At 43.1% G+C, this 25,664-nt stretch overlaps 1 protein-coding gene across 2 annotated transcripts in view; it reads right to left on the bottom strand.

The window, feature by feature from the left end:
* Positions 1-3,310: 3,310 nt before the first annotated feature.
* The window catches only part of PTBP1 (polypyrimidine tract binding protein 1), a 104,821-nt gene continuing 82,467 nt past the window's right edge, over positions 3,311-25,664 (bottom strand). Inside the window, exons 3-15 of one of the 2 annotated variants that reach the window (XM_042442022.1) lie at positions 25,449-25,524; positions 23,122-23,294; positions 21,358-21,504; positions 20,746-20,916; positions 20,458-20,568; positions 18,613-18,787; positions 17,190-17,267; positions 15,622-15,761; positions 11,682-11,715; positions 11,074-11,166; positions 8,689-8,905; positions 7,758-7,835; positions 3,311-6,642 (exon numbers count right to left, since the gene is read on the bottom strand). In XM_042442022.1, the coding sequence (XP_042297956.1) occupies positions 6,510-6,642; positions 7,758-7,835; positions 8,689-8,905; positions 11,074-11,166; positions 11,682-11,715; positions 15,622-15,761; positions 17,190-17,267; positions 18,613-18,787; positions 20,458-20,568; positions 20,746-20,916; positions 21,358-21,504; positions 23,122-23,294; positions 25,449-25,524 (1,626 nt within the window). In that variant the 3' untranslated portion in view covers positions 3,311-6,509. The remainder of the gene's footprint in view (positions 6,643-7,757; positions 7,836-8,688; positions 8,906-11,073; positions 11,167-11,681; positions 11,716-15,621; positions 15,762-17,189; positions 17,268-18,612; positions 18,788-20,457; positions 20,569-20,745; positions 20,917-21,357; positions 21,505-23,121; positions 23,295-25,448; positions 25,525-25,664) is intronic. The other variant, XM_042442023.1, reaches the window with a different exon arrangement.

Genomic DNA, 25,664 nt, shown 5'->3' with positions numbered 1-25,664 from the left:
GTCTGGTAACCAAAGTGCAACAGCAGAGGATTAATAGGGGTTGTCCGTACCAACTTGCGATCACCTGGGTTGTCTATGGAGTTTCAATCCAAAGTTTGTTGGCTCTTTTCCTTTTCTTTCCCTGCCCCAACGTGCCAGAGTGAGTCTACACTGTAGAAATAATGCAGTTTGACACTACTTTAACTGCCATGGCTCCATCCTACAGAACCTCAAGCTTGTAGTTTTGCAAAACTACAAATCCCAGGGTTCCACTGGATGGAGTGGTGTCAAACTGTGATGTCCAGATTTGGGCACAGTATTCCAGGTGAGGCCTGACCAAAGCAGAATAGAGTGGCACTATTACTTCCCTTGATCTGGACACTATACTTCTATTGGTGCAGCCTAGAATTGCATTGGCTTTTTTAGCTGCTGCATCACTGTTAACTCATTTTCAACTTGTGGTCCACAAAGACTCCTAGATACCTTTTGCATGTAGTTCTGTCAAGCCAGGTGTCCCTCATCCTAGATCTGTCCTTTTTACTTTTCCTGCCTAGATGTGGGGCCTTCCATTACTGCTTTTCCATCCATCTGGACACGGGACTTCTGTTGCTGCAGCCCAGTATCACATTGGCTTTTTAAAGTGCTGCATCACACCCTTGGCTCATGTCCAGCTTGTGGTCTATTAAGTCCCCAGTTGGAGAGCTAGCAACTAAGCAACACACAGCACTTCTTCTGCAAGCTCAGTGTGAATTGTTTGTATCTGCACCCATCTGGAAGGGAGCAAAATGCCTCTTAAGAAGGAATCCTCCTCCAGGCCCTTGGCAACATTCTTCCTGTCCTCTCCCACATTTCAGCACCATGCTCCATGCTCATTAAAATGATTTATGGCTCCCTTTGCTCCACAGCTGCCCTTGCCATCCCCATAGCAACAGCCATGGCTGTCCTGAGCATCTCTCTCTGGCCTTGCTAGAAATAATCCCCCAGGCATGCTTTGCATTTTTGCAAGGTAGATAGCTAGGGCATGCATGGTGGGGAGCCACTTTCAGCAGCCAGAGGCATAGCAGAGAAAGGCGGAGGGTGTCCACATTTGAATAAGGAGAAGCCAGAGCTCCAAAATTTCCCAGAGTGGCCATGGCTATCATTCCCAGGGATCTTGAGCTGGGAGTTTCCAGGAAATGTAATCCAATTGCAATTTAACAAAAAGGAACGGCATTGATCAGACTTCCAAAGCTGCAAGGTGCTTAGTAATCGTTGGAACAGGATCTCAGTATTTTGTAATACACCACTGTGGCATTTTCTCTCTTTTGGCTACTGTAAACAACTGGACTGCACCTGTGTGCCCTCCGGGGCTGGGGAAGGGGTGCCTAATTTCTCCTTCTGATGCGTTTTCCTTACAATGGGAAGCAAATTGATCAGATCAGATCAATACCCCCTGCCCTGCTCTCCTCCCTTTCCCTAACTATAAAGAAAATGGACAAAGGCAGGGCATTGGGGACAGAGGGCCCAGCCTATATGCGTGATGCAGCAGCCCAAAAACCCTGTACAATTCCAGATCATAGAAGTTTAGAGCTGGAAGAGACCTCCAGGGGCCATCCAATCTAACCTCAGCCGTCCCTTGTGACAGATGGGGACACCCAACCTCTGCATAAAAACAGCCTCCAAAGACGATGACTCCATTGCCCTCAGTGACAGCCCCTTTCACTGCCAAACAGCTCTTACTCTCAGGAAGCTCTTCCTGCGGTTGAGGTGGAGTATCTTTTCCTGTAGTTTGAATCTACTGCTCCAGGTTCTATTCTCTGGAGCAGGGGAAAACAAGCTTTGCTTTCTGACAGTTCAATGTACACACTTCGATTCATGTACAAAATTATTTAAAGTATAACGTATAAAATGACCTTCAGGCATAAGGTGCATATAGAAGAAATTAATTTAGGCTTGGGTCCCATTTCCAAAGTATCTCATATATATGCAAACATTCCAAAAGCGGGACAAAAAGCAAAATCCCAAACACTTCTGGTCCCAAGCATTTTGGGCAAGTGAGGCACAGCCTGTAAGTTATGTTCAAATTCTGTTAATAAACTGTTACTTGTGTATGATATTCTTTTGACCTCTGGGAATGCAATGGATTAGAAAGCATGGGTTCACACATAGTGCTGGTGATGGCAGCAGCTAATAAAGAGTGGTGGTGTGTGGTAGGTTAATATAGAAGGCCCTCCACATTTGCTGGGTTTAGGGACACAGGATTTAAACCCAAGAGAACACCTCTCTAGGAATCTCTAGGTCCTCCAGTGCAACTTTACAGTCAACATCTGGCTAGACTAGGTTCTGCTAGTTGACCACGGAATCATGGTGGGGGATCTACAAATGCGTAGAGAAGTGTTCTACTCTAGTAATCTCTAGGGCCTCCAGCAAAACTCTATGGCCAATTTTCAACAGGGGGGCTTAACAGACGGGTGACTCCATGCCACCCATCCTTCCTCCTCATTGGTGCCACAGTAGCCGCACCACAGGGCACAGATGTACTGCCAAAAAAAGCTACCCAGTGGCTTCTTTTTTGCAATACCGCAAACAGGAAAGAGCGCCACCATGACTCCACTTCCTGTCTGCAACATGCGGACGCTGCGCCATCATGGACCGTGTGGACTGGAGGCTGCCATGATAGCGCCGCTGCCACGCGCTAGGGTTCGGGAGCATGTGGTTGCTGTACGCTCCCGAACCCTAGTTTTGGCCCGGTTACGGCGCTTCCCACCCGTCTGTAGCGGGCCTGAAATTTCTCCGGGATTCCTAGAGAGCATAATCAAGTCTGAAAATAATCAAATCTGCAAAAGTCAAAGCTACAAATGTGGAAGGTCAACTGTATATAATAATAATAGTGTATCTCATGAGAACCACAAGGCACTGAGGAGGTCTATATGTTGGTAGGTGAAGTGACAGCAAGGGGAAACCTCACTCAAGTAAGTGGAAGTCTTCACATTCAGTCTCAGGGGAGAGATAGGCAGAACCTCTCTTTCTCTCTCTCTCTCACACACAAACACAATGGAACCAAAATATCCTAGGGCAGTGATGGCAAGCCTTTTAGAGATCGAGTGCCCAAACTGCAACCCAAAACCCACTTATTTATCACAAAGTGCCAAGTCTCTCTGACTTTCCAGTAATAAACTCTGTGCTGCCATAGGTTTGCCACCACTGTCCTAGGAGTACGCATCACCCTTAGGAATATGGGAAGGAAAAGGTAACGTAAAATGGAAGGCAGCTGGAATTATGTTAGGAGGAGGGGGGAGTTAAGCAAAAACAAAACAAAGGCACAATAATAAAAGGTAGGAAAAAACAGAAGCAAAGAATACAGAAGACATTTATTGAAAGTCAAAAAATAAAAACAAATACAGAACAGCCATTGACTGCTTTCTACAATCTAAACAAGCAAATCACTAAAGGCTACAGAAAAAGGTACTACAGTCTGTTATAAAATAGTTTTAATTTCATTTTTCTTTTTTTGCATTACATTTTTAAGCCAGGCATTGGAATTTCTGATGTGTACGGTCACCCTCCCATGCCTTACCCCCACAATACTGAACCTGTAATAGCTGGTTATCAAAATATACAATACATCTGTTTTGCCATAAAAACTTGGGTTCTGCTACCCTCTCATGTCTTACAACAGGTATAAAAAAGTATAAATATTTACACCTTTTTTCTCATTACTGTACTTACATTTACATGCAAAAAACAAAACACAGGATCAAAAGGAAAGGTGAAACTCCTCTCTCCCAATTCAATGCAGTGTGCCCCGTGTGCCATGGTTGGGAAAAAACAAAACAAAAAACAATACACCGAAACACACTGTTAACAGAAAGTCTTGCTGACAGATTGCAAGGCATTGAAAAGGCCAGCTAAGAGAGGCTGTGTTCCAAGGAATATCCCGACCCCAAGAGGGGCATGTCAAATATTTTTAAAAAGTTAAACTTAAGACCATTCTAACCCAGGTTCCATTAGGATTTAATGTGCAACTGTTGGGTGCCATGGATACCATCTAACTTCAGAGACCAAGATGGGACCTCCTATACTCCAGGAGAGACTCCATCTTGCTTTTTTATGAAGTGGGTGGAGATATGGGAAATTTTGTCCTGCAGAATGCAAGGCAGCTCTGGGAAACCACTCTCTGCCTCTCAATATTACACAGAGGCTTTTAGAATAGTTAAGGCATGCTATCAGAGGATGGGTGACTGGCACAATCCCCTTTTCTCAAAATGCAAATGGTAGATCACTTGCAGGGGACCAGCTGCTCTACCCTGACCCCAAAGACTCAGAAGAGAGGGCAGTGCCCACCAGCCCTGGGCAAGCAAGCGGCTCACCTTGGGCACAAACGCTAGCACCAACTGATTGTGTGAAAGGGCATTCTCACCGTTCAGGCGAGGTTCCTCTGCAGATACCTTCTGCTTTGCTTTCCAGGAGGGCGATATTTGTGGCCCAAGGCAGGATGACTCCTTGTCTTGCACTGGCAACCCAAGCAGAAACCCTTTCATTCAAGCTGTCACACATTCCTCCAGCATAGATTGCATCCCCCCCCATTGATAACTAGGGAGGGTTTATATTTTGGAAAAAGAAAAAAAGGATTAAGACTTCAAAAAAAATAAAATAACTCAAGTGACAAATGCAAGTCGACAGCTCCTGTGAAACAACAGGGAATGCAAGTGACTTGAGACACCACCACATACATTGAAGAAAAACAAAATAACAACTTTGGTCCACAATTTGAAACCCTGATATTAAGTACAAGATTCTGGTTATCTTAGAAATCTCATGTGAGCGACAGGAAAATAGTAAGGCAACATTGGAATATAAAGAAAGCAGATCAGAATGGAAAAGTTGGAGGCCAGAAAGGAATGGTGATATAAGTACTAATAATGAAAAAAAGTAACAAAGAATTAATTAAATTATTCTAAGCTTGGATTATTAAAGTAATATGACCCTTTTAATTCAGGTCCCTTTCATTTGAAGCAACTGATGTCTGCTACTTCATTTTTTGTTCTCTTCAAAGTATAACATTAACTTTTCAGCCATTACCTCATCTTGATAAAACTAAATGGCTGGTTTTCCAGCTTACAAACAAAATTATAAAAGTACAGAATACAAAAGTAATAGAAGAGTAAGTTTAGATATATTTATCTAATATATACCATCTTATCTATAACAAAAGTTATGCTATTGCCTTTTGCATATATAAATATATTTATGAATCCATTAGAATATTTGGTCAACTGGAAATACAGCTAGGCAAAGACAGACTGCATGTAACAAAAGAAAAACCTAATAAAAAGGGATTAAAATAAAAAGCTGAAGGCTGCTAGTTACGAGAGATGCTGGTTTTGATGATGAAATCAGGAGGGAAGGTAACACAAGGCACCTTAAACCAACCCTTCAAGTGTGGGCTCAAAATAGGTAATCTCAGATCCACCCAATTCAGACACTCCTGTTTTAAGTTTACATTTAAGTTTCAGTTTCCACAGTCTGGGATTACTTCTGTAAAATGGAGAACCCTACAAGACTGAAAGCGAAATGTTGATGCACGGGATAAGGAGTCTTCTCCTTGCCACCCGCCCCATGCACCCGCCCATTAACATGAGCTCAAATGCATGTGTTTTTAATCAAGTATTCTTAATCAACGTCCTGCTGGGAGTGGGCACTGAGGAAGTTAATTCTGGGCTAAAAGCACGTTTTATTTGGAGCAAATGAAGAGGCCACAAATGGAGTTCTTTTCCCTGCTCTTGAGACAACAGCTAATGAATGGTATCCACTCTCCTCCTCTGCCACGCAATATGACCTCTGACATCTCCGAGCCCTTTTTAACTTTCCCAGTGACTTCTTCATGAGGAATTATTTTGTTTCTAAGGCACCAGAGGTTATTGGATGCAAGGCTTAGGAAAAGGCAATTTCCCCCTGCCTTCCCATTCAAGAAGGCTGCTTGGTGTTTGGGAGAATTCATACCTGATGCTGAAAACAAACCAAACAGTTTGGGGCAGTCTCTCCCAAAGCTGAGAGACACACAAGGCATCACTGCAAAGCTGATAAGCTTTCTATAGTAGGGGAGGGCAGGCAGTGTCTTTTGTCTCAGTGTGGCCAGGGTAGGCAAGGGACTCTCAGAGATGCTTCCCAACAACAATGTAAACTCTTTTTCAGCTTATGATTTTGTTTGCTTTTTTTTGCTGGTCAAAGATTCTTATTACCATAGCAGCTAAATTAAAATCTGATTTTTAAAAATTGCTTTTTAAAAACTGCTTTCCTCCTTAAAAATAAAATAGAATCTGTTGTCTTTTAAGGTCACTTCAGCTGCATTCTTTCTCTCATGCTCTTTTTTTAAAGTGGCTTTTTCCCCCTGGAATGATGGAAGTTTGTCCCACCCGGATAAGGTGGACCAGCCCTTTTTAAAAAACCAAGAAGCAAGGCTGAGCCCATGGAGAAGGGTGGAGATGGTGGTTGATGTCTGTTTTTGTTTTTCAGTCAGGTCCATTCTGCTGCCTGCTTTTCCAAAGCGCTTAAATGGTAGACTTCGAAAAGGACACACGCAAGTGGTGGTTCTCACCGAGGTCATGGTTATGGAGGTCAATGAGGGACTGGATGGCTTCTTCCACAGACCCCATCTGAATGAGAGCCATTTTACGATCTCTCCTGTTAGAGAAAACAAGCAGAGGAGTCAGAGTGAGGAGCGCAGCACACAGACTAAGTGCAAGTCATTAAGGAGCTCAGGCCAGAGACTTGGAGGCGCCTGCTGCTGTGAAAGGGCACAGATAAAAGACTGGTTTTGGTATTCTACGTTTTGTTTTAATGCACAATCGTGTATAATTCTTCCCATCAGCTCTCACTGCAAGGACTGCCAGAAGATGCAGATCTGCAATATTGGGAATGCTATAGAGTAAGAGTGACATTCCACTCTGTACTTAGATTTTGTTCAAACAACTCTCATAGATGAAGCAAATACAACAATCCCCTAAGGGATGAACAGATCTGGGGACCTTTTAAGTATGTTCTCTGGACAAAATGTGGGAAAATTACTTTTTCTTGACTATCATTCTCAGAATCATAGCCTGAATCCAACTGCCAGTCCTAGGAAGAGCAGGACCATTGAAGTAGTAGAACTGATATTCTACTGATTTGCCATTCAGCAACTGGCTTAATGCAAAGGGGAGAAACCCTAGTCCTTTAACTCTCTTTGTTGCATTGCAAAACAACAATTTTTCTGCACAATTTATCTCCCCCAACTGCCTAAAATATCAAAAACTGCCTTAAGAAAAAGGGCTCACTCTATTGCCCCCACCCCAAGAATTCTCCCAAATGCCCCAACCGGCTAATTTTCAGTGGAAAATGAAAACCAAAGTGGCACAACATACTTTTAGCTCCTCAGGGAAGCTCTGGGCAGGTTACCGAGGACTAAAAGTAGCCTATATCCCATGTGTAGTAGCTTACTACTGATTTCATGTGTCTAGTCGAGCTGGGACTTGTAACTGGATTTATGCCAAGTGTTTTTAAAACTTGTGGTCACCAGAAGCAAACTCAACTGCAAAGGGTGGTACAATTCATATCATGTCCGTGCTGAAAGCCAGAGCAATGCCAATCTAAATGCTGGGGCTGGTACAAACCCGTTCCTCCCAGCACAGAAGTGGCAGCGGAGCTGAAGCACTTGTTCTAAAGAAACTGTCCTCATTCTAACTTACTGGTCAGTAGAGGGTAGGAAGGCTCTTCATCCCTAGGTCCCCCCACCAATGCAAAGACAGAAGCAGACTTACTGGAAGAATTTGAAGCCTTTCACAATGCCACCATTGCTCGAGAACAGCAGCTTGAGATCTTCTTCAATGATTGAAGGCCTGGATGGATGAAAAGGGCACAGGGGCATTGGATTCTAGTTGAGGAAGTACAGCATACCCACAGATCCTACACCTGACAAGCTCCTACTGCCAGTAAAACCAGTCCCACAGCTGTTGCAATGTCCTCCCCTCTAGGGTGCTGCTTGCAAACCTACCTTCTACAACACACAGCCATAGCCAACCATGGTGACATGGAAAACTCTGTCCTGCACAACAGGCTTCAGTCACACTTCCCACTAGCTGGCTATCACTCTTGGAAGGAAGAAGCTACCACTGCCTCCAAACCAGATATCAAAGAGAGGGAGGGCTGCTCCAGTGGCCCACTGAAGCACATGCAAAGCCAAACTTCCTTCTCCCACAAGTTCCTTTCCCTCTCTGAGCTGCTAAGGAAGGGACAGATCACTTTTGATGATGGGCTGAAGTGCTGAAGGCTGCTAACTGCCCAATTTGCCTGTAAAGGGCAGGGCTGGGCAAGCCTGACTGGAGCCAGCCATGCAAACACTCAGGGAATGTTGTGAAAAAGGGCGCGTGGGGGTGGGGCGGGGGGGGGCGAGGGTTTTTGCCTCTGAAAGAAGGCAGATAGGGGAATGATGGCACAGAGATCAGATTAATAAGATTCAGTTCGACAGCAGAACACACTCCCTTGAGTGTGGTAGTTTCCTTTTTTGGAGCCAAAAAAACAAGTGGTCTGCACATAATTGCATTCAGTATCCCAGACCTTGACAAGACAATATGCTGCGTACAGCCAGTAGCTTGCAGCTGAGACTCATCAACTTGTCTCTCTTGGCATTGCTCTTCCTTCTTCCCTAGAGACCCCACACCCCACCAACCACCCTATTTTCAGGCCACTTACGGAATGTTGGAGAGGTGAAGGGTGGCAGAAGGGGGAAAAATATTTTGGAAGTTCTTGGAACCAGGCTTCTTGAAACGATGGAGGGGGGAATTGCCATAATCCTTGGTCAGCCCTTGGTCTTCCTGCCCCTCACGAGGCAGCTGCACTGTCTGGTGTTTTGACAGAGTGATCCGGATGGGTTTCCCGTGCAACTTCTGACCGTTGAGGTGGCTCATGGCTGTCATACATTATAGAGGAAGAAAGGAAGGAGGTTTACATCATAAGAAGCATATTCAGCCTCCGGGATACAAATCCCTACCACTCCTTGCAACAAAGCCACTTTTTTCAAACTCTCTGGTCATGGGATTCCTATGGAAATCCCAGGAATACAACGGATGAAAACTTCAGGTTTTTGGCGGTGCCCTTGTCCTTGCACTGAGGTTATGAGACCACCTGTCCTGTGAAGTTGTGGAGGCAAACCTCTTGAAAGCCTGCCAAGAAGTGTCCTAAACCAGGAGTGGCAAGTTTTCATGCCTTCTAGTAACTCAAAAAGGAGCCCTGGTGGCGCAGTGGTTAAATGCCTGTACTGCAGCCATTCACTCAAAACCACAAGGTTGTGAGTTCAAGACCAGAAAAAGGGCTTGCATCCTTCCGAGGTCGCTAAAATGAGTACCCAGACTGTTGGGGGCAAATTAGCTTACTTACTAATTAGCTTACTTGCTGTTCACTGCTATGATCTTTGGAATAGCGGTATATAAATAAAACAAATTATTATTATTAAATTAAATGGACATTCCACCCAACTTTCCTTCCATGTCTTTTAGATTGTATGCATAAAGGCAAGGACTGCCATAAGAGAAAATGGTAAAAAGCAGCTCTCTCAGCAAGGAAAAAAATAAGGTCTATGGAGCAGATGCTGATCTAGGAATGCCAGAGAAAACCTGTCCAGTTTTTGCCTCCAAGGTATGTGAGCAGAGCGGAATGGAAGGAACACAACCCAAGTGAAGACTGTCCAAAGGAGAAAGGTAGGTTGGTGGTCAGGGCACTTTTGTGCCATCCGCTGTACATGTTTTGCAGCTCTCAGAGGGTGGATGGAGTAGGCACTGGTGCCAATGCAGAGGCCAGAGTTTGTGAGAATACCATCTTCTCCCCTTGTTTTCCTCTCACCACCTCCGGAGTGTTGAGTCAGCAAAGCTCTCATAAGAGCTATTTCATACTGACTATTATTTGTATAATAGTATCAGTATAATATATACTGAAGCAGAAGGGACAGTACATGGAAGCCATTTCGTATTAATATAAATTTATGACTTCTTGCTGCAGACCAAGTCTAGTCAGTTGGGTAAAGGTCTGGGTTATAGCCTTAGCTACTAGAGACATCATGAGGGCATGCAATCCCACCAATCTCAGAAGTTAAGCAGGCTTGGTCCTGGTTAGTAATTAGAAGGGAATTCTTCAAGGAATTTCTGACTCTTCAGAGGAAGGCAATGGCAAACCACCTCCGAGTTCCTTGCCTAAGAAAACTCTATGCAATTAATAGGGTCACCAGACACTGACATTAATGTGGAGACTACTCCAGGGATTATGTCAGTCTGTTGCATCCCAAAACAACAACATCTCGTGGCATGTTAGACAGTTTTATTTGTTGTTAGACTTCATAGGCTGCAGCCATCTCTCTATTGGTTGCTTGTTGTACTGCCTAAGATCTCGGATTGTTACATACACCTTTGAGGGGGTCTTCAGTTTTTTCCATTCCAGCCCACTCTTCCTTCATCAATTAGATCTCCAATCATTATCCACATGCTCCACACATCTGATGAAGTGTCTAAAATCCACAAGAGCTTGTGCCAAACAAATCTTGTGCATCAGTATGCGAACATGTCTTGTTGCATCTTTGAGACTAACTGAAAGAAGCCGGTGACATGAGCTTTGGCAAACTTGAGTCTGCCCCCATACATCTGAGGAAGTAGTCTCAAGTTTACAAAAGCTCATGCTACCAGTTTCTGTCTTTCAATTAGTCTCAAAGGTGTTACAAGGTGCATACTGATTTTCCAGACTAACATGGGCAGGTCTTCAAAATCCTGTGCATATTTAAGTGCCTCTTTTGTCTTAAGATTCTGTTATTTTAATGTGGCTATGGCTGAGCTTGCCAGGAGATGATATTCTGAAAATCTGACCAGCATCTGCTGTTCCTTCAAGAAAGATCTTGCGTCTCAGAACTTTGGACTTTGAGAAAAAGCAAAAGAGGTAGCCAAAAATACATCAAACCAGTGGTGGTATCTTCCTGAAAATCTAGAGCATCACCACTGGTCTGTGCTGCTGACAGTACCAAGATTGATGGACCCCTGGTCTCAACCAGCTCACCACACTTCCTGGGTTACTGAGGGAAGAAAAGCACTTGCTCACCCAGCTGGGCTTGATTGCCATCCGCCATCTGAACCAAGGCATTTTCCTTCTTATTGAACAAGATCTTCACTCTTTGCACATCACCATAGACCCCTTGAGGAAAGTGAGGAAAATAAAAAGGGAGAAAAAGGCATGTCTTCAGGCAGAAATCCTATTAGTCTCTACCCCCAAATTCATTCAAGAAACATTCAAACTTCAGATTGCTCTCACATCACTTAATTTAGTTTCATTCTGCTGCACAGAAATCTGATCAGCAGCAGAGTTAAGAGGAATAATTCTCAGAAGCACTTTATTAAAAAAAATACTAAGGGCTTACCCACTGAAAATGCCAAATGCTGCCAGTGGAGACAAGATGGACAAATTCCACATGCTACCTAAACATCACCTACCCAACAGACATGCAAAGCAACCAAAACCATGCATGATGATGTATACAAAAAGAAAAAAAGAGAGAATAAAATGAAAACAAAACTCAAGTAGCACATTGTGTAACTAAAGCATTCAGCCAAACCACAAATCTCCCCCTCCCCACGACCACACCTCTTTTCCCCAAAGTAAAATCTCAAAATGAAAAAAAGGTAATAAAAAAAGAGTGAATGATAACATACCGAAAAGAATAAAGAGGCATTGGGGCGTAACTCTCTTTAGAGAACAGCAGAGCAAGGCAGCGGAGGGACAGGGAAGAGGTAAGGAATCGGAGGGGAGAGCGAAGGTTGTGCAAATCGTCGACAACGAAGGAAAGGTAGAGTCCCCGCAGGAAATGGCGAAATTGGTTGATGGATGATGAAGTTTTCAAGATGGTTAATATTGGAGGGCAAGTTGGTTTCCGAAGAGCAGGAAGGTTTGGTTTTTTGGTTTGTTTGTTTTGAGAAGGGTATTTTTTAAAAAAACAAAAACAAAAAAATTGTTTCAAGCAACAACAGGAAGCAGAAGTACCGTGCAGTCAGTTGGCAAAGAAATTCCGGATCAAGGAGAAGGGAGGAAAAAAATATGGAGGGATGGGGTGGAGAGAAAAGAAAAAAAGTAGCAAAAAACACAGGTCAGTAAATACATAAAAGAAATATGTAGTGTTCCATCAGTAAAGATGTATAGATTTCTAAAACGCACAGCACTTTCTTTTACAGAAAAAAAACTAGTTAATAGGTTGGTTTGTTTTTAACCTAGTGGAACACAACAGTAAAAGAAGAGCACTTTACTTCAGTAAGGTCTATCTAAGAAAGGAGGCAGTATTACAACAGAGTGACTTCTTCAGGGTAAACTTTTTAAAACCTCACCATGACCATCCAAGGCTATAAGGGAAACCTTACAAAGATCTCAAGTGAGTCTCTGGCACAGAAGTTTCCCTGGCCAACAGGCGGTCAATCTACAGTCTCCTTATCAACATTTTTACACATCTGCTCCACCTAAAAAGTTCCACCTAAACCTCAGAAACCTTTTTACTGGAAGAGCTTTTAACAGTGGAATGGCCTCCCTTAAAGGTGATGGATGCTCCTTCTTTGGAGGTTTAAACAAAGGCTGGGTGAGTGTCCTTCAGGTGTGCTTTAATAGTGGATTCCATCTCATATGATTCTATGACTCAAGGATGCCTATCAAAAAGGTGCTTCTACCCTGTAGGCTGTCTTGAATCCCAATATGAGAGAAAGGTGGGATATAAATCCCCCAAATAAATGAATAGGGTTACTGGCTCTTTTGTATTGGCAGTGGCTAGGAAGGAACTGGTGTGGTACAAATATGCCAGGTTGCAACATAGCTAAGCAAGCCTAGCATGCTCTCTAGTCAGGGACCTCTTGTCTTTTGAAAACCAAGTCACCATGGAAAGAGCTGTTCAGTAAACTATAAGATTCCACATGGCCAAATTCACTTCCACGTGGCCAAAATGTCAAGGCCAGCTAAGACAGTAAGATTTTCCCTTTCCTCTGTCTACTGAGGGTTTAACTCTGGCCAAGCCTGCTAAGCAGAGGCACTCCAGCTCCAATAACCAATTAAGGTGTGAGACAAAAGGATTCCAGATTCTCTGCATTTTTAATACAAGCTTTCAATACTGGTAACTTCTGGAAGGAGAGGAAGTTCCTCTGGAGAATACTGCCTCTTCAGCTCTATGCACAGATTAAGTTTCTACAACACTGATTATACAAGCAATGGAAAAAAAATAAAGAGTCAGAGTTGTTAGTTCAGCTTCACTACAGATATCACAGTTTCCAGCCCAAAAGAGAAGCTGGATGGATGAGCAAAAGGAAAATTAAAATAACCCACACTCAAACATGCACACAAACAAGACATGAAATCAGCTGCACAGCAATACTCACTAGGGACCAACTCACTTGGTAAAAGCCACAGAATGATGGCATGCACTTGTCTGCCACATATGTAAAAGCACCACAGAATTTGCTCTGCTCTCCCACCCACCCATCAATCTGAGATTAGGGGTGCCAAATTTAGGAGGGCCCAACTTTCCTTGCTCTCTTCTTTTTCCAAATTAACGGGAGTCCATAGTGACACAATGTCACTCCTGGTGGCAATTTTGACTGATTTTCTACATTTCATTCATGACTGAGGATCAGAGGAAGCAACCCATTGATTTGGCCGCATCTGGGGTAGTTTTCCTATTACTTGATTTTTTTTAAAACCTGGGGGCTGTGGGAGTCTACAGGGGTTAAACTTAGAGGAGTCATAAGGCTCTTGAGGAGACTTGGGGATATTTAGCCTGGAGAAGATAAGGTTAAGAGGTGATATGATAGCCCTGTTTTAAGTATTTGAAGGGGTATCATATTGAGGATGGAGCAAGCTTGTTTTCTGCTGCTCCAGAGACTCGGACCTGGAGCAATGGACTCATACTACAGGAAACGAGATTCCACCTTAACATTAGGAGGAACTTCCTGACAATAAGAGCTGTATGACAGTGGAAGATGCTCCCTCAGAGTGTGGTGGCCTCCTTATTTGGAGGTCTTTAAACAGCAACTGGATGGCTGTTTGTTTGGAGTGCTTTGATTCTGTTTGTTTGGAGTGCTTGAACTGGATGGCTTTTGAGGTCTCTTCCAACTCTATGATTCTTACAGGTCACTCTGTGCCCTCCGCTGTCTGGACTGAACAGTATCTATCTTCCCAACCCCCAGACTTTGCACTGGGCAGAGCTTGCCTCCACCCTGTTACACAGCACCAAGGGCCCAAAATGAGTTCTCTTACTAGAAGTGAAGTAGGAAGGAATAATATGGAAAAGGGAGGATTAACTAAGTCAACATTCTGCTGAGTATCCTTGATCAAATGTTTTGCTTTTGGGAATCCTCTTTTGCCATTCATGAAGCACCACCTAGCAGAAGCACACTGCATGGCGTTCCCTTTCAACCACTGAAGCAACTCCAAGATTGTCACCCTATGCCTGTGTTCTTCCTGGTGGAGGGGGAAAGGGGTTCCTTGGTCCCTGGGTTCAAGACCATGTTGGAGTGAGCAAGTATTGCTGGCAAAACTTCATGTCCTGGAGAAAACAGTTGAAGTGGATAGAAAGCAGAATACAGAAACAGATTAAAATGTGTTAATTTCCTATTTGGTTTTCTCATCCATGCCTCTGCCTTTGAGATTCAATCACAACTAAAACAAGCAGAATTGTAGCTTCTGGGCACTTTTGAGCACCAGGTCTCTAGCAATGTACCCAATCCAGTGCCAGGAGAAACCCAATTGCAATTTCTGCTTTGCAGTCAGGCTGTGGGTCCAAAAAACCCACTTCAAAGACAAAAGCGAACCATGCTGAATTAACATCCTGTACATAAACAGCAACAGACTTCAATTTTTCACATGCCTTGAGTCTGCTGTAAGCCATCCAAACGTTTCAACTTAAAAAGGGGAAGAGGGAAAGCATTAGAACAGAAAATGTAGAATTATTTAAGAAGTTAAAAAAAAGAACAGAAATAATGCACAACTTCAAAGAGTTTTGATAAAGGGGAATGTATCAATACACAGCAAAAGAAAATACATATTTGCAAAAGGGGGGAAATGAAGCTAAGCTGGCAGGGAGATTGGGGGAAATCAAGACATCCACGAAGAGCACAGGATAAACCCTGTCCCTCCAACTGATGCATTTCAAGGTTACAACATGCCAAAAGAAAGATGTTATAGGAATTTTGCTATGGTGGAAGACCCAAGTAGAGACAAAACTGTAAGGGGGTAAAAGGTGTGTGTGTGGGGAGGGGGAGTACAGTGAAGACATTTTCAGGATTTCAGTTGTGGAGTGAAAACAGACCAGTTAAACACTTTTGGTTAGCAACTAAGGAGGGAGTTATGAGATTGACAACTTCCACCCACACAGCCTTTAAGTTACCCACTTAGGTTGGGCTGGACTCTCTCATTTTAGACATCCCCTTTCAGAGAGAAAGAGAGAGAGAGAGAGAGATGAGCAAAGAAAGAAAAAATGACTCAGCATTGTGACGCTTCAGCACAAGGTATTTCTGAGAACTGATTCAGAGAACAGTGAGATTGGAAAAGTAAATTGGAAGGAAACAAAAAAAAATGCAAGTTATACTGGAGAGAAGAGATTACAACAAGGCTTCCACTAACCTCAGGGTTCAAATTGCTAACCAGCAGAACGGAGTTCCCTGCCCCAGAAAGGCCAGGAATAGCAATCCGTCCTGTGGCAGCTGCAGCTGCTGGGATAGCCAAAGGAGCAAGCGCTCCATGTACATTTGGAACTGAGAGGCCTGGAAAAATCAAAGAATATGAACCAGTGAAGATGTCTGCAGCACCACTCGCTCACTGCTGTGACTGGCGGCACCAGGGGTGAATGAGCCCATCTTTATTTCTCTTTATTTAAACAATTTAAACCTCTTTATTTCTTTGGGGGAGCTCTTCACACCTCTTCCTCCCTCACGCAGAAACATGATCATTATTAGGCTGAAGTCCAGTTCTGGCCGTTGCTATCAGCTTCTGACAGAACAGGCTAGGGAAGGGCATTTTGCTCTCCTTGAGTGCTGAGCAAATTCAACACCAGGTTTTCAGCAACTTCAGCAACATTTGAGACAATTATTTAAACAAATTCATTGTGAGGAGCAGGGACAAAGACGACACACAAAGCAGTGCATGGGTAAGGTCGTTCCACTCTTGCATGCCAGAAGTACCTTTTTTATTAAAAAAAAGTCATGCACAAGATTCCAAAACCATGACTGCGCATATTCCAGACATTTAGTGTCTAACTAACAGCAGACATTTAGGCACCAACTCATCTTAATGTCCTTTCAGTGCTATGACTGCTTGCATATCTACCAAGGACACAAACACCAAAATAATACACATGTGCATATACACCCACAGCACAAATATCCAGTACAGTGTGTGGGAAGCACAATCATAAGCTAGATGCAGGAAAGAGATGTGTTTATGTCTCTAATATTATTCTTTGTATAGTCCTTTTGCATTTTTTTGCAACAGGTGTTAAGGACCCAAATCCATTTGTTTTGTCTCAACTGCAATAAAGAATGCTGAATCAATGGGTCTATTTTAGTTGAGACTGAATGGATTTAGGTTGAATAAATTCCATCCAAAATAACTAAAAGACCACTACAGTGTGGTATCCTCCAGGTGTAGGCCTTTCCAGAGTGGTTCCCTCACCAGACAGTCTGGATTATACTTCCATCATTTCGAGAATGGTAGAACCTAACTATAACAAATGAAAATTTCATCACCTGGCATCTCAGCATTTTGGCCTTCATTTAAGATACCAAGGAAAGGGGGAAATCTGTATATACAGATTGAACATGCCATATCTGGAATTCCAAAATCCAGAACTGTCCACATGGGTAGCAGAAATAGTGACATCTCATTATGTATATGCAAATATTCCAAAATCCAAATTAAAAATTTGAAAAATCAGAAATCCAAAAGATTTCTAGTTTCAAGCATTTTGGATAAAGGAGACTCAACTTGAACTTTTTTAAAAAAAACATAAGCCAAAGACTTATAAATCTACTGCTTTCATAGATTGCTATCTAGGATTGCTGATCTCTGGTTATATTTTACAGGCCAATATGTCCAAACAGTAATGGAGGAGGGGGAAAGCTGGGTGACATTTTTCTTAGCAGCAAAATGGTAAGCAGCATTGGAAAGATAACCAGCAATTAAAGAAACAGTACCTGCAGCTTGAGGAATTGCAAAAGCAGGAGGGAAGCCAGCTCCTGTATAAGGAGAGGCTGAAATGATCCCTGGAGCACCTGCAAAGAGAGCAAGCAGATTTATTATCTAGCCCATGGATAGAAGACAGGCGCCCTTATATGCTATAACACTTCCCATGCAGGGCTCAAATATCCAATAAAATCAAGCCCTGTTTTGTATATACCTGTCTCCCCAAAGCAAATCTTCAGTAGGCTGTTTTCCCACCCAAAAAAGCCATACCACCTTCTCTCCCCAGCACCAAAGATAAGAGAGGAAAAGTTGTAAGCAGACAAAAGCATGCTCACTTCTTCACTCACCCACCCCCCTCCTCTCCTTTTGCCCATGTGAGGGGGAATATCACCAGTGATTTGAGATGAGAAAACAATCAAATGAAGTGGAGATTTGATTGTGGGGAGACCAAGGGGTACAAAACAGGACTTGATAGTTCAAGAGCTGTGGCTTGCCATCACATTTATGCAGCAAACCACAGCTGTAATTATTTGGGGGAAATTCAACAGGGATGAGGTGCCATCAAACAGGGTGCAAGAGCCAATATGTGGGCCACACATTTCCCACTCCTATGATCTATGGCAGTAAAGCAAGCCCACAAACCCATGTTGTGAATTAGCTTCACAGCTTTTCTGTGCAACTAAGCAAGATGTAAGCATAAAAGCCACTCTGCCATACAAAGACTCCCACTTGCCACAGTTAGTATTGTTAATCCCCATAGGGCAAGCTGTTTGAACCAATTAAATGCCTCAGTCCCCACACAGCCAGATGAAAGCCTTTCCTATTGAGACTGACGCAAACCAATTTTGCGAATTAGATACAAACGGCAGATGGCACTAAAGAGACTCTGCAGAAGAAGAGTTGCTACCTCCTGGTTAAGGGAAGACAAAAGCACAGGAAAGGGTGATGTTCTAGCCTGACTACAAACAATGCAGAGAAAATCATGGCGCTTTCCAGCTGTTGAGCTGAGGTTCCACAAAGCAGATTTCAGCTCTGGTTCCACACACACACAAAAACCCTGCTAAAGTAACCCAAAAGGTGCCACAACTTTGCTGCTAGCAAATAATTTCTACTGAACTAACTTGCATTGCTCTCGACATGAGGGTGATCTGCCTGTCACATTCAATGTCCTATTTGCCCTCAAACCCATGCCTTTGGGGCAAGGCAACACCATTGTTGTACAGACCTACCATTACAAGTAAATTAGGAAAGAAGCCTACATTAGCACTTCATGTATGTTTTCTTGCAGTCAACCTAAAAGAAAGGCCATTATCACCCAACAAAAGGAAGAAGTCACAAGTGCCTCGCCCAGGGCCCACCAATGAATTCACAGTTAAGGGAAAAGGCTGAAACATGACTCCTGTTGATTCACTGGGCATTCTTTCAGTCCCTTACCAAAAGCAGCTGCCATAGTCTGGTCAAGGGAAGGCTGGCTATCTCCGGAGGGCAGGTCTGGCCGAGTATAGTCTCTGCTTTTGTCATTGTTGTACTTCACATTAAGGCTCGTGAGCTTGGAGAAGTCAATGCGGAGGGTGCAGCAGGCATTGTATATGTTCTGTCCATCGAGAGACTGCAAGGAGAGAGAGCAGATCTCTCAATTATGAATCCAAGTTCATGAAGGTACTGTTGGGAAATGTGTCTAGAATGTTCAAGGTGCATCTTTGTGGAAACATTTTAAAGGACTGGTCCTTGCAAGAACTGAGTGTGGGTGTCTGGTCTGTAAGGCCAGATGAGCATCCTATGTTTTGAGTAATGAGTGTTCAGTGGTTGTAAGCCTGGGGCTTGCTTGCCACCTCCCACCACCACAGGAATGACTGTTCTGCTATTTCTTCTACAGACCTTCCCTAACAACATAGGATGCGGAATGAGGAGGAAGAGAGCTTAAAGGAACACCTCTGCTCCAGGCTTCCATCTTTCAAACGCCTGTAAAAAACTACAGTGTCTCAATCTATTTCCATTCACTACAGTGAAAGTGTATTACTCTGACAATTACTTGAAAGTGGTGGTCTAAGTGGTGGTCTGTAGACCACTGCTAGTCTACTATAAAGATTTCCAGGAAAAAAGCAAGCAGTTGTACTCACTGGTCATAAACATGGTGTTGGCCCCTGACACAACAGGGAGAAACACCTTGCTGGTCATCCCAAACTGTGCTACTGTACAGCAGGGCTTTACAGCTACCCAGTGCCCTCAAGACATGTTTGGGATTGCAGTGTCTGTTGAGCACAACACAGCAGGACTCTACATAATCTTCCTTGTTTTAAACTTCTCATGAGAAAATGGACAGAGGAAGTTAGAAGAAAGGAATAAAAGGACCCTTTGCCAACTCCAACTAGTCTGGAGGGGTGTGTGTGTCTCCTTTTTCCTGAAACATCTGTCTATAATGAAAAGGGGGATTTCAACTTTACAATATGCCAGGGCTTCTGAACCAAGGCTACCTGGAACCCTAGCATTGCACAGGAGGCCACTAGGGATCTGCAAGAGGGAAAAACAAAACCTATTCTTGCACATAATTACTCAGCATCTGGTAGAGTAGAAATGTGTGATAAGATTTCCAGATCAACTTGCATAAGGGCAAAAGATAACTATTAAAAAATTAAGTAGGAAATCTTGAAAAGGAAATTATGGAAGTTTTGTCTGTCTATACTGCTGACATCCTTTATTGGCAGTGGGGCACTATAGCTGCAGCTTACTGATCATACCAATGTGCTGTAGATAAGGTTTTTACAGGGTTCAAGAGCTCTTCCAGGAAAACAAGGATGAGAAAGGCTCCAGAATGCAACCCTAATGCCTTCCCCAAAGGTGACTGCTATACGTCAGGCTAGGCAAGATTGTGCCCTCCAGGTATTTCAGACTTCCAACTCTTGCAATCCCCAGCTAACATTACCAATGGTCAAGGATTATGGAAGCTAGAGTCAAACAACTGGAAAGTACAAGCTTTTGCCTCAGTGAGCCATTTTATCCTCTTTCTATCCCATCATTTTTGGACCTGTGTTCCATCAACACTTTAATATTCCATGTCATAAACACAGTCACCTTAGGGTGGTATCCAAGTTATCAATCAAACTGCTAAGGATTGCATAATGGTTTCAGAAGAGTATTTGGCTATCTAAGGAATCCAAACAGTATCCCAGACGATGCTTTCTATGTCTAATGTTGCTGTGAGTTTTACTGTGGTTGTCACTGATATGTCCCTAAAGATTTGCTTCTTCCTAGGACCCATTTGCTGTGCTCTCGACTTACCAACTTGGCATGCTGGGCACTCATGGGGTCTGCATACTGCAGGAGGGCTTGGAACTGGTTGTTCTTTGTGAAGGTGATGATTTTCAGTACGGTGCCGAACTTGGAGAAAATCTGTATAAGTACAAACAAAACCAGTTGAGACAGTTATGTGGGAAAGGATAAGTGAAAAGTTTCAGTTGCATGCACAGGTGCTTTTGGTATGAGCAAGCTAAGTCAATCACAGAGGACAGTGATGCCACATGATGCTGTAATGGGGCCAATGAAAGAAACCCAGGGGTCTTCTCTCACCTGATGAAGGACATCCAAGGTGACAGGGTAGAAGAGGTTTTCCACAATGATTCTCAGGACTGGGCTCTGGCCAGCCATGGCCATGCCAGCATCCACAGCTGCGGCCGAGGCAGAGAGTGCCAAGTTTCCAGACTGAACTGAATTTACTGCTTGAAGGGCTGCTTGAGCACGCTGTGGACACAGACATTACAGCACATAAGCAGAGGAGCACAGATATACTGCCTTTAACACCATCCCATTTAAACTCTATTCAACAAGGCAGCAACTTTTTAAAGAGCTGTCAGTTCATCTGGGGCAGACACAACTCTAGCATTTTTTTCTTTAAAGCTACTCAAGAAAAGAAGGGAGGTTTATCCACGTGTCTATAAATTAGGACAGAGAGAGAAATGTTATTCAGTGCACAACCCCTTTATTAGCAATAGGTACAGGAGAGACCAGAAGTTATTATCCAAGTGGCTTTATCAGCAGCCCCTTCGAACCTGCACTCCTGTTTCCAATACAGAGGTCCAGAAGTTCACACTGGCTGATATTTTTTGTTTCCCTCAGCCAAGACTAAGAACTGGTACATGGATGAGACGATAGAGCTTTGGAATAACCTAAATTCCAACTCACTGCCTGGTTTGGAGAGTTATCTGTCTTAAGCTCTTTGTGGTTGGAGAACTGGATGTAGATGGACTGGCTGCGGAGCACAGGGGCGATTGTGGTGTAGTAGTTCACCATGGTATTAGCAGCTTCCTCTGTATTCATTTCTATGAAAGCCTGGTAACAGATTACAAAGACACATGAAATATACACTGCACTGCTCCAAGTGTTCCTAACTCAAATGCTGCAGCTGAATTTATGAATGAGCTGCTTCTACATACATCTTTAATCATAAGATGATAATCAGGAATATGCTACATAAAGTATAAATAGGACAGAACACACAGGAAAGAGAGACAGACAGCATTTTATAATGTCATGGTAAAACTAAGTCAATGAATTGTGCTTTCAAGTTCACTATGGTGTAAGTTTTGGAAATTAAACAGCTGGTGACCACTTACTTACTCTTCAGATCAATCTTCAAACTTGACGATAAGTTTTAGTTTTTTCCTGTATTTTGATATTCATGAACAACTCATATCAGCCAACTTATCAGGCCTAAATTCTCTCAACATTTTACAAGAATCCACAAACAATGTGTGATGATGGTTGTTAACTTAAAAAATGTTACAGATGGTTACCACTATCTATGGGCCAGAATCAGAGATATGCCAAGAGGGGGAAGGTATGTGCTTACTCTGCATCTTTGACAGTCAAGAGCAGGGGTTGGCAACCTACGGCCCGCGGGCCGGATTTGGCCCGGCGAGGCCTTGGGACCCGCCCCAGCCCGGTCCTGCCACCGATTGCCGCCACTTCCATGCCGCTCTGGGCGCCATTTTGAGTTCGGCCCCCCAGTTGTCTGAGGGACAGCAACCCGGCCCCTGACTCAAAAAGGTTGCCTACCCCTGGTCAAGAGGATCAGCGTGACTTTCTCAGTTAAGCCAGTGTGAAAGCATGGGCTTACGCACTCAAGAACACTGCTTTATAAGGACAGTTTTGAATGCCTTTTATACAGCTTTTTTTAATAGTTATACTTTATACAGTTTTCTTACACAGTTGCCACCTCCACAGCAATTTCATCCCTGCATCTACACACTGCCATGTCTCATGATTCAATTTGCATCTTATATGTGCTTAGAAACTTCACAAAGGTGGCCAGGTTCATCTTTTTAAGCAAGGGCAAGACAGGAGCTTCAACCTAGGGATAATAAACACCAAAGGACCTGCTGGTTCAAGCCTTAAGCTCTCACTCAAACCCAACTACAGACCCAAGAAACCAATATATAGCATTCATATTCTAGCATCCCAAATCAGTAAGCAATAACCCCACCTTCCTTTTTTGAATCAAGAACACTTAGAATAATGTTGTTAATTACAAAAGATAAGGTTCTGTGGAAGTTAATAACAGGTAAAGGATTTTCATGTTTGGTATTCTAAATAAACTTTAGGATTGGTAAGATAATGGTATAAAACTTAAAACTTTCCTCTCAAAGTGCCTCTTTAAAAAGCCTTTATAAAGTAACTAATAAACTACTAAAGGTTTATGCAATTATCTTATCAATTCTAAGTGGGGGGTTTTTCAGAGCAGGAAACACCAAAACCCTTTACTCTTATGAATTACCATTCAAACACTAGGGGACACTTAACAAATGACTTCCAGAAAACTGCTTTCAAAGATCCAAAGTGTATAAACAAATATATCTTGAAACTAAAGGTGGGAGGTTTTAGTAGATGAAACCATAAATGACCATGGATCCAGGAGCAACTTCCAGGTTCATGTGGAGGTACACATACCTGATTCTTCCCTTTGAGCATCAGGAGGTTTGTGACCTTGCCAAATGGAAGCCCCAAGGAAATAACTTCAGCCTCCGTGACGTCACTGGGCAGTTTACGGATGTGGATCACTCGTGATGGAACTCCTGGACTTCTGGTGTCACCTTTGAATTTTTTGCTGTCATTTCCATTGGCTAGAAAAAGAGTACAGGTTACACTCCTGATGGAAGTCCTACAAAACAAGGGAGGGGGCTTCTTGTACAAGGCATGCTGCATCAGTTCAGCTGCTGTGAGTGTGGACAAAGGGAATGGCATTAGACTCCCTTCTCTTTTACATTCCAATCTTATACTTCTGCCAGTAACTGATTAGAACCATTTGAATTAGACTGTCCAACTGTCCAACTACGTCAGATTTGCCTAACAGGATACCAGAGAATTTAGTGATGCCTAACAATCCAAGAAGGTTCCACAATACACAGACTTGCAGCTAGGAATTGTCAAGGACAGAGGAGCCACCTTCCAATATCTGTACCAATTCCACACATACAAAAGGTATGTGGAACTACTCTCTCCCCAATTTAAACACCAGCCCCGACTCTTGGCTTTTTGCCTCTCACACTCTTTGCTTTGTTCTAGTGTAATGTGTAGTTGGTTGGTGGAAGCAACATAACTGGGGCAGCTGATTGTATGCTGAGATGGATACCCACCACCTGAGAACACACACACCAGCAGGTCACACAAACCTTAGTGTAAAAACTTTTTAAAAAGTAAAAAATGCAATTGTTATAAACTTACATCTAATCAACACTATGATTTTTCCCTCCTCCAAATGAGGCTGAGAAAGGGGATACTGTTCAGTAGTGTGTGCACATTCCAGAGAAATAATGACCTGAAGGTCTGTAGTTAAAATTGCAGTTGTCTCCAATGCATTTTATTGTTTTTCCCAGACCTGACAGATGCCAGATGAGAGGTTGTGGATGAGCAATATTCCTGGGGCTGGCCTGCATGTTACAACCACAAGGAGCTTTGCTGAAACAGCTTCCCTGGGCATGACATCCCTTCACAAGCCACTGCTGGGCTGCATAGCATGGTACCATTACACGATGTTTCTAAATGTCAGTGTTTTCCACCACAGCCCAAGGTGGAATTTAATGCAATTTGTCGCAGCAGTGACATAGGAGATGGGACCACAAAAACATGTGCTATTCCAAGCTGGTTCTATGTGAGCTGCAGCACAAACTCTGAAGTGATCACCCTTCACAAACCAAGACTTTGAGATTTATTTATTTATTTATATATTTCCACCCCACCCTTTATTGTGAGATATCAGGGCAACATACAACTAAATATAGATGGTTTTTAAAACCAAGTCGAGATAAAAACAGAACAATTTAAATAGGATAAAAAACATTTTAAATAAATCACCGGGCTAAAGCAGCAACAATGGTTAAAACAGTCTGTAAGTGTACACTTTAAAAAGTAATAAGATTAATCCCCAAAGATTTTAATGAAAAGCCAAGTTTTAACTGGCCACTTAAATGAGACCAATTCTAAGGAGATGGAGCAAGGTCTCCCCAGCAGATCTCACTCCTCAGGCAGGGATAGATAAAAAATGAGCCCAAGAAAAGCATGAGTAATCACCCCAGCATACTACTCAGGCCTTTGTGCAACACTCCTAGTGACAAACTCACACCACCAAGCTTTCAAATTTCCTGGCCACCTAGTTCTGAAGGCTAAAGCCATTAAGATGTAAGATGCAAGATAATAAAGAAAAGTGAACATTTTTCAACCCCCCCCCCCCTCAATTTATTTGTAACTTGCCCTCTAGCTGGCCAATGCCAACCCAACAAGTCTTAACTGGTTTTGCAAAAGTCTCAGGAAAATGTAAGTAAACACACTCTTGATAGCACTGGGCCACTAAATCTTCTCTGTGCACACTGGATATCAGAGTCACTGCACAGACGTTCTGGGGATACACTGAGACAACCATGGGATGTGGTGAGCAGGCTCAAAAAAGCAAGCCCATCCCCAAGAGGCACGCTTCAGTTTCCAGGAATCAAGAAACACTCTGAGGCTAGCAGCAGTGTGACAAGAAATCCAGGAAAACCCACCCTTTATATGTAAGATTCCAAGAATTAAGGTACAGGGAATTTATGTCCTTTCCTAAGTTGGAGAGGATATATGGTGACAGGTGTAGGACGCTCTGGGCAGACAGATTGGAGAAGAGTTGCATTCTTCTGGAACCATTCAGAAAGGTAGCAGTGGCAAAGCTGAATGGAGCAACCACTCAGGAGTCTAGGGAACTGGGGACTTAGGAAGAACTAAATTATTTTGGCTGGCAATGTTACCTGCAGAAGCAGAGTTGCTGCTCATGATAAAAGGTCCGTTAGTGACACAAGTAGAGAAAAGTTCGTCAGATCCCCGCTGGAAGAGAAACAGAAAGAGGGAAAAAAGGTAAGTTGACAGCAATTTGCTAAATTCTACTCAGGTACGGTGGAAACAGAAGAAATCTCCAGAACTGAAGTAGCAGAAAACTGAGCAGAAGGGTGGGACAAAGGAAGGAG

Source organism: Sceloporus undulatus, chromosome 10, assembly GCF_019175285.1.
Source record: "Sceloporus undulatus isolate JIND9_A2432 ecotype Alabama chromosome 10, SceUnd_v1.1, whole genome shotgun sequence".
NCBI classification, from domain to species: domain Eukaryota; kingdom Metazoa; phylum Chordata; class Lepidosauria; order Squamata; family Phrynosomatidae; genus Sceloporus; species Sceloporus undulatus.
Note: the sequence above shows the minus strand (reverse complement) of the source record. Positions and strands in the feature narration are given on the sequence as shown.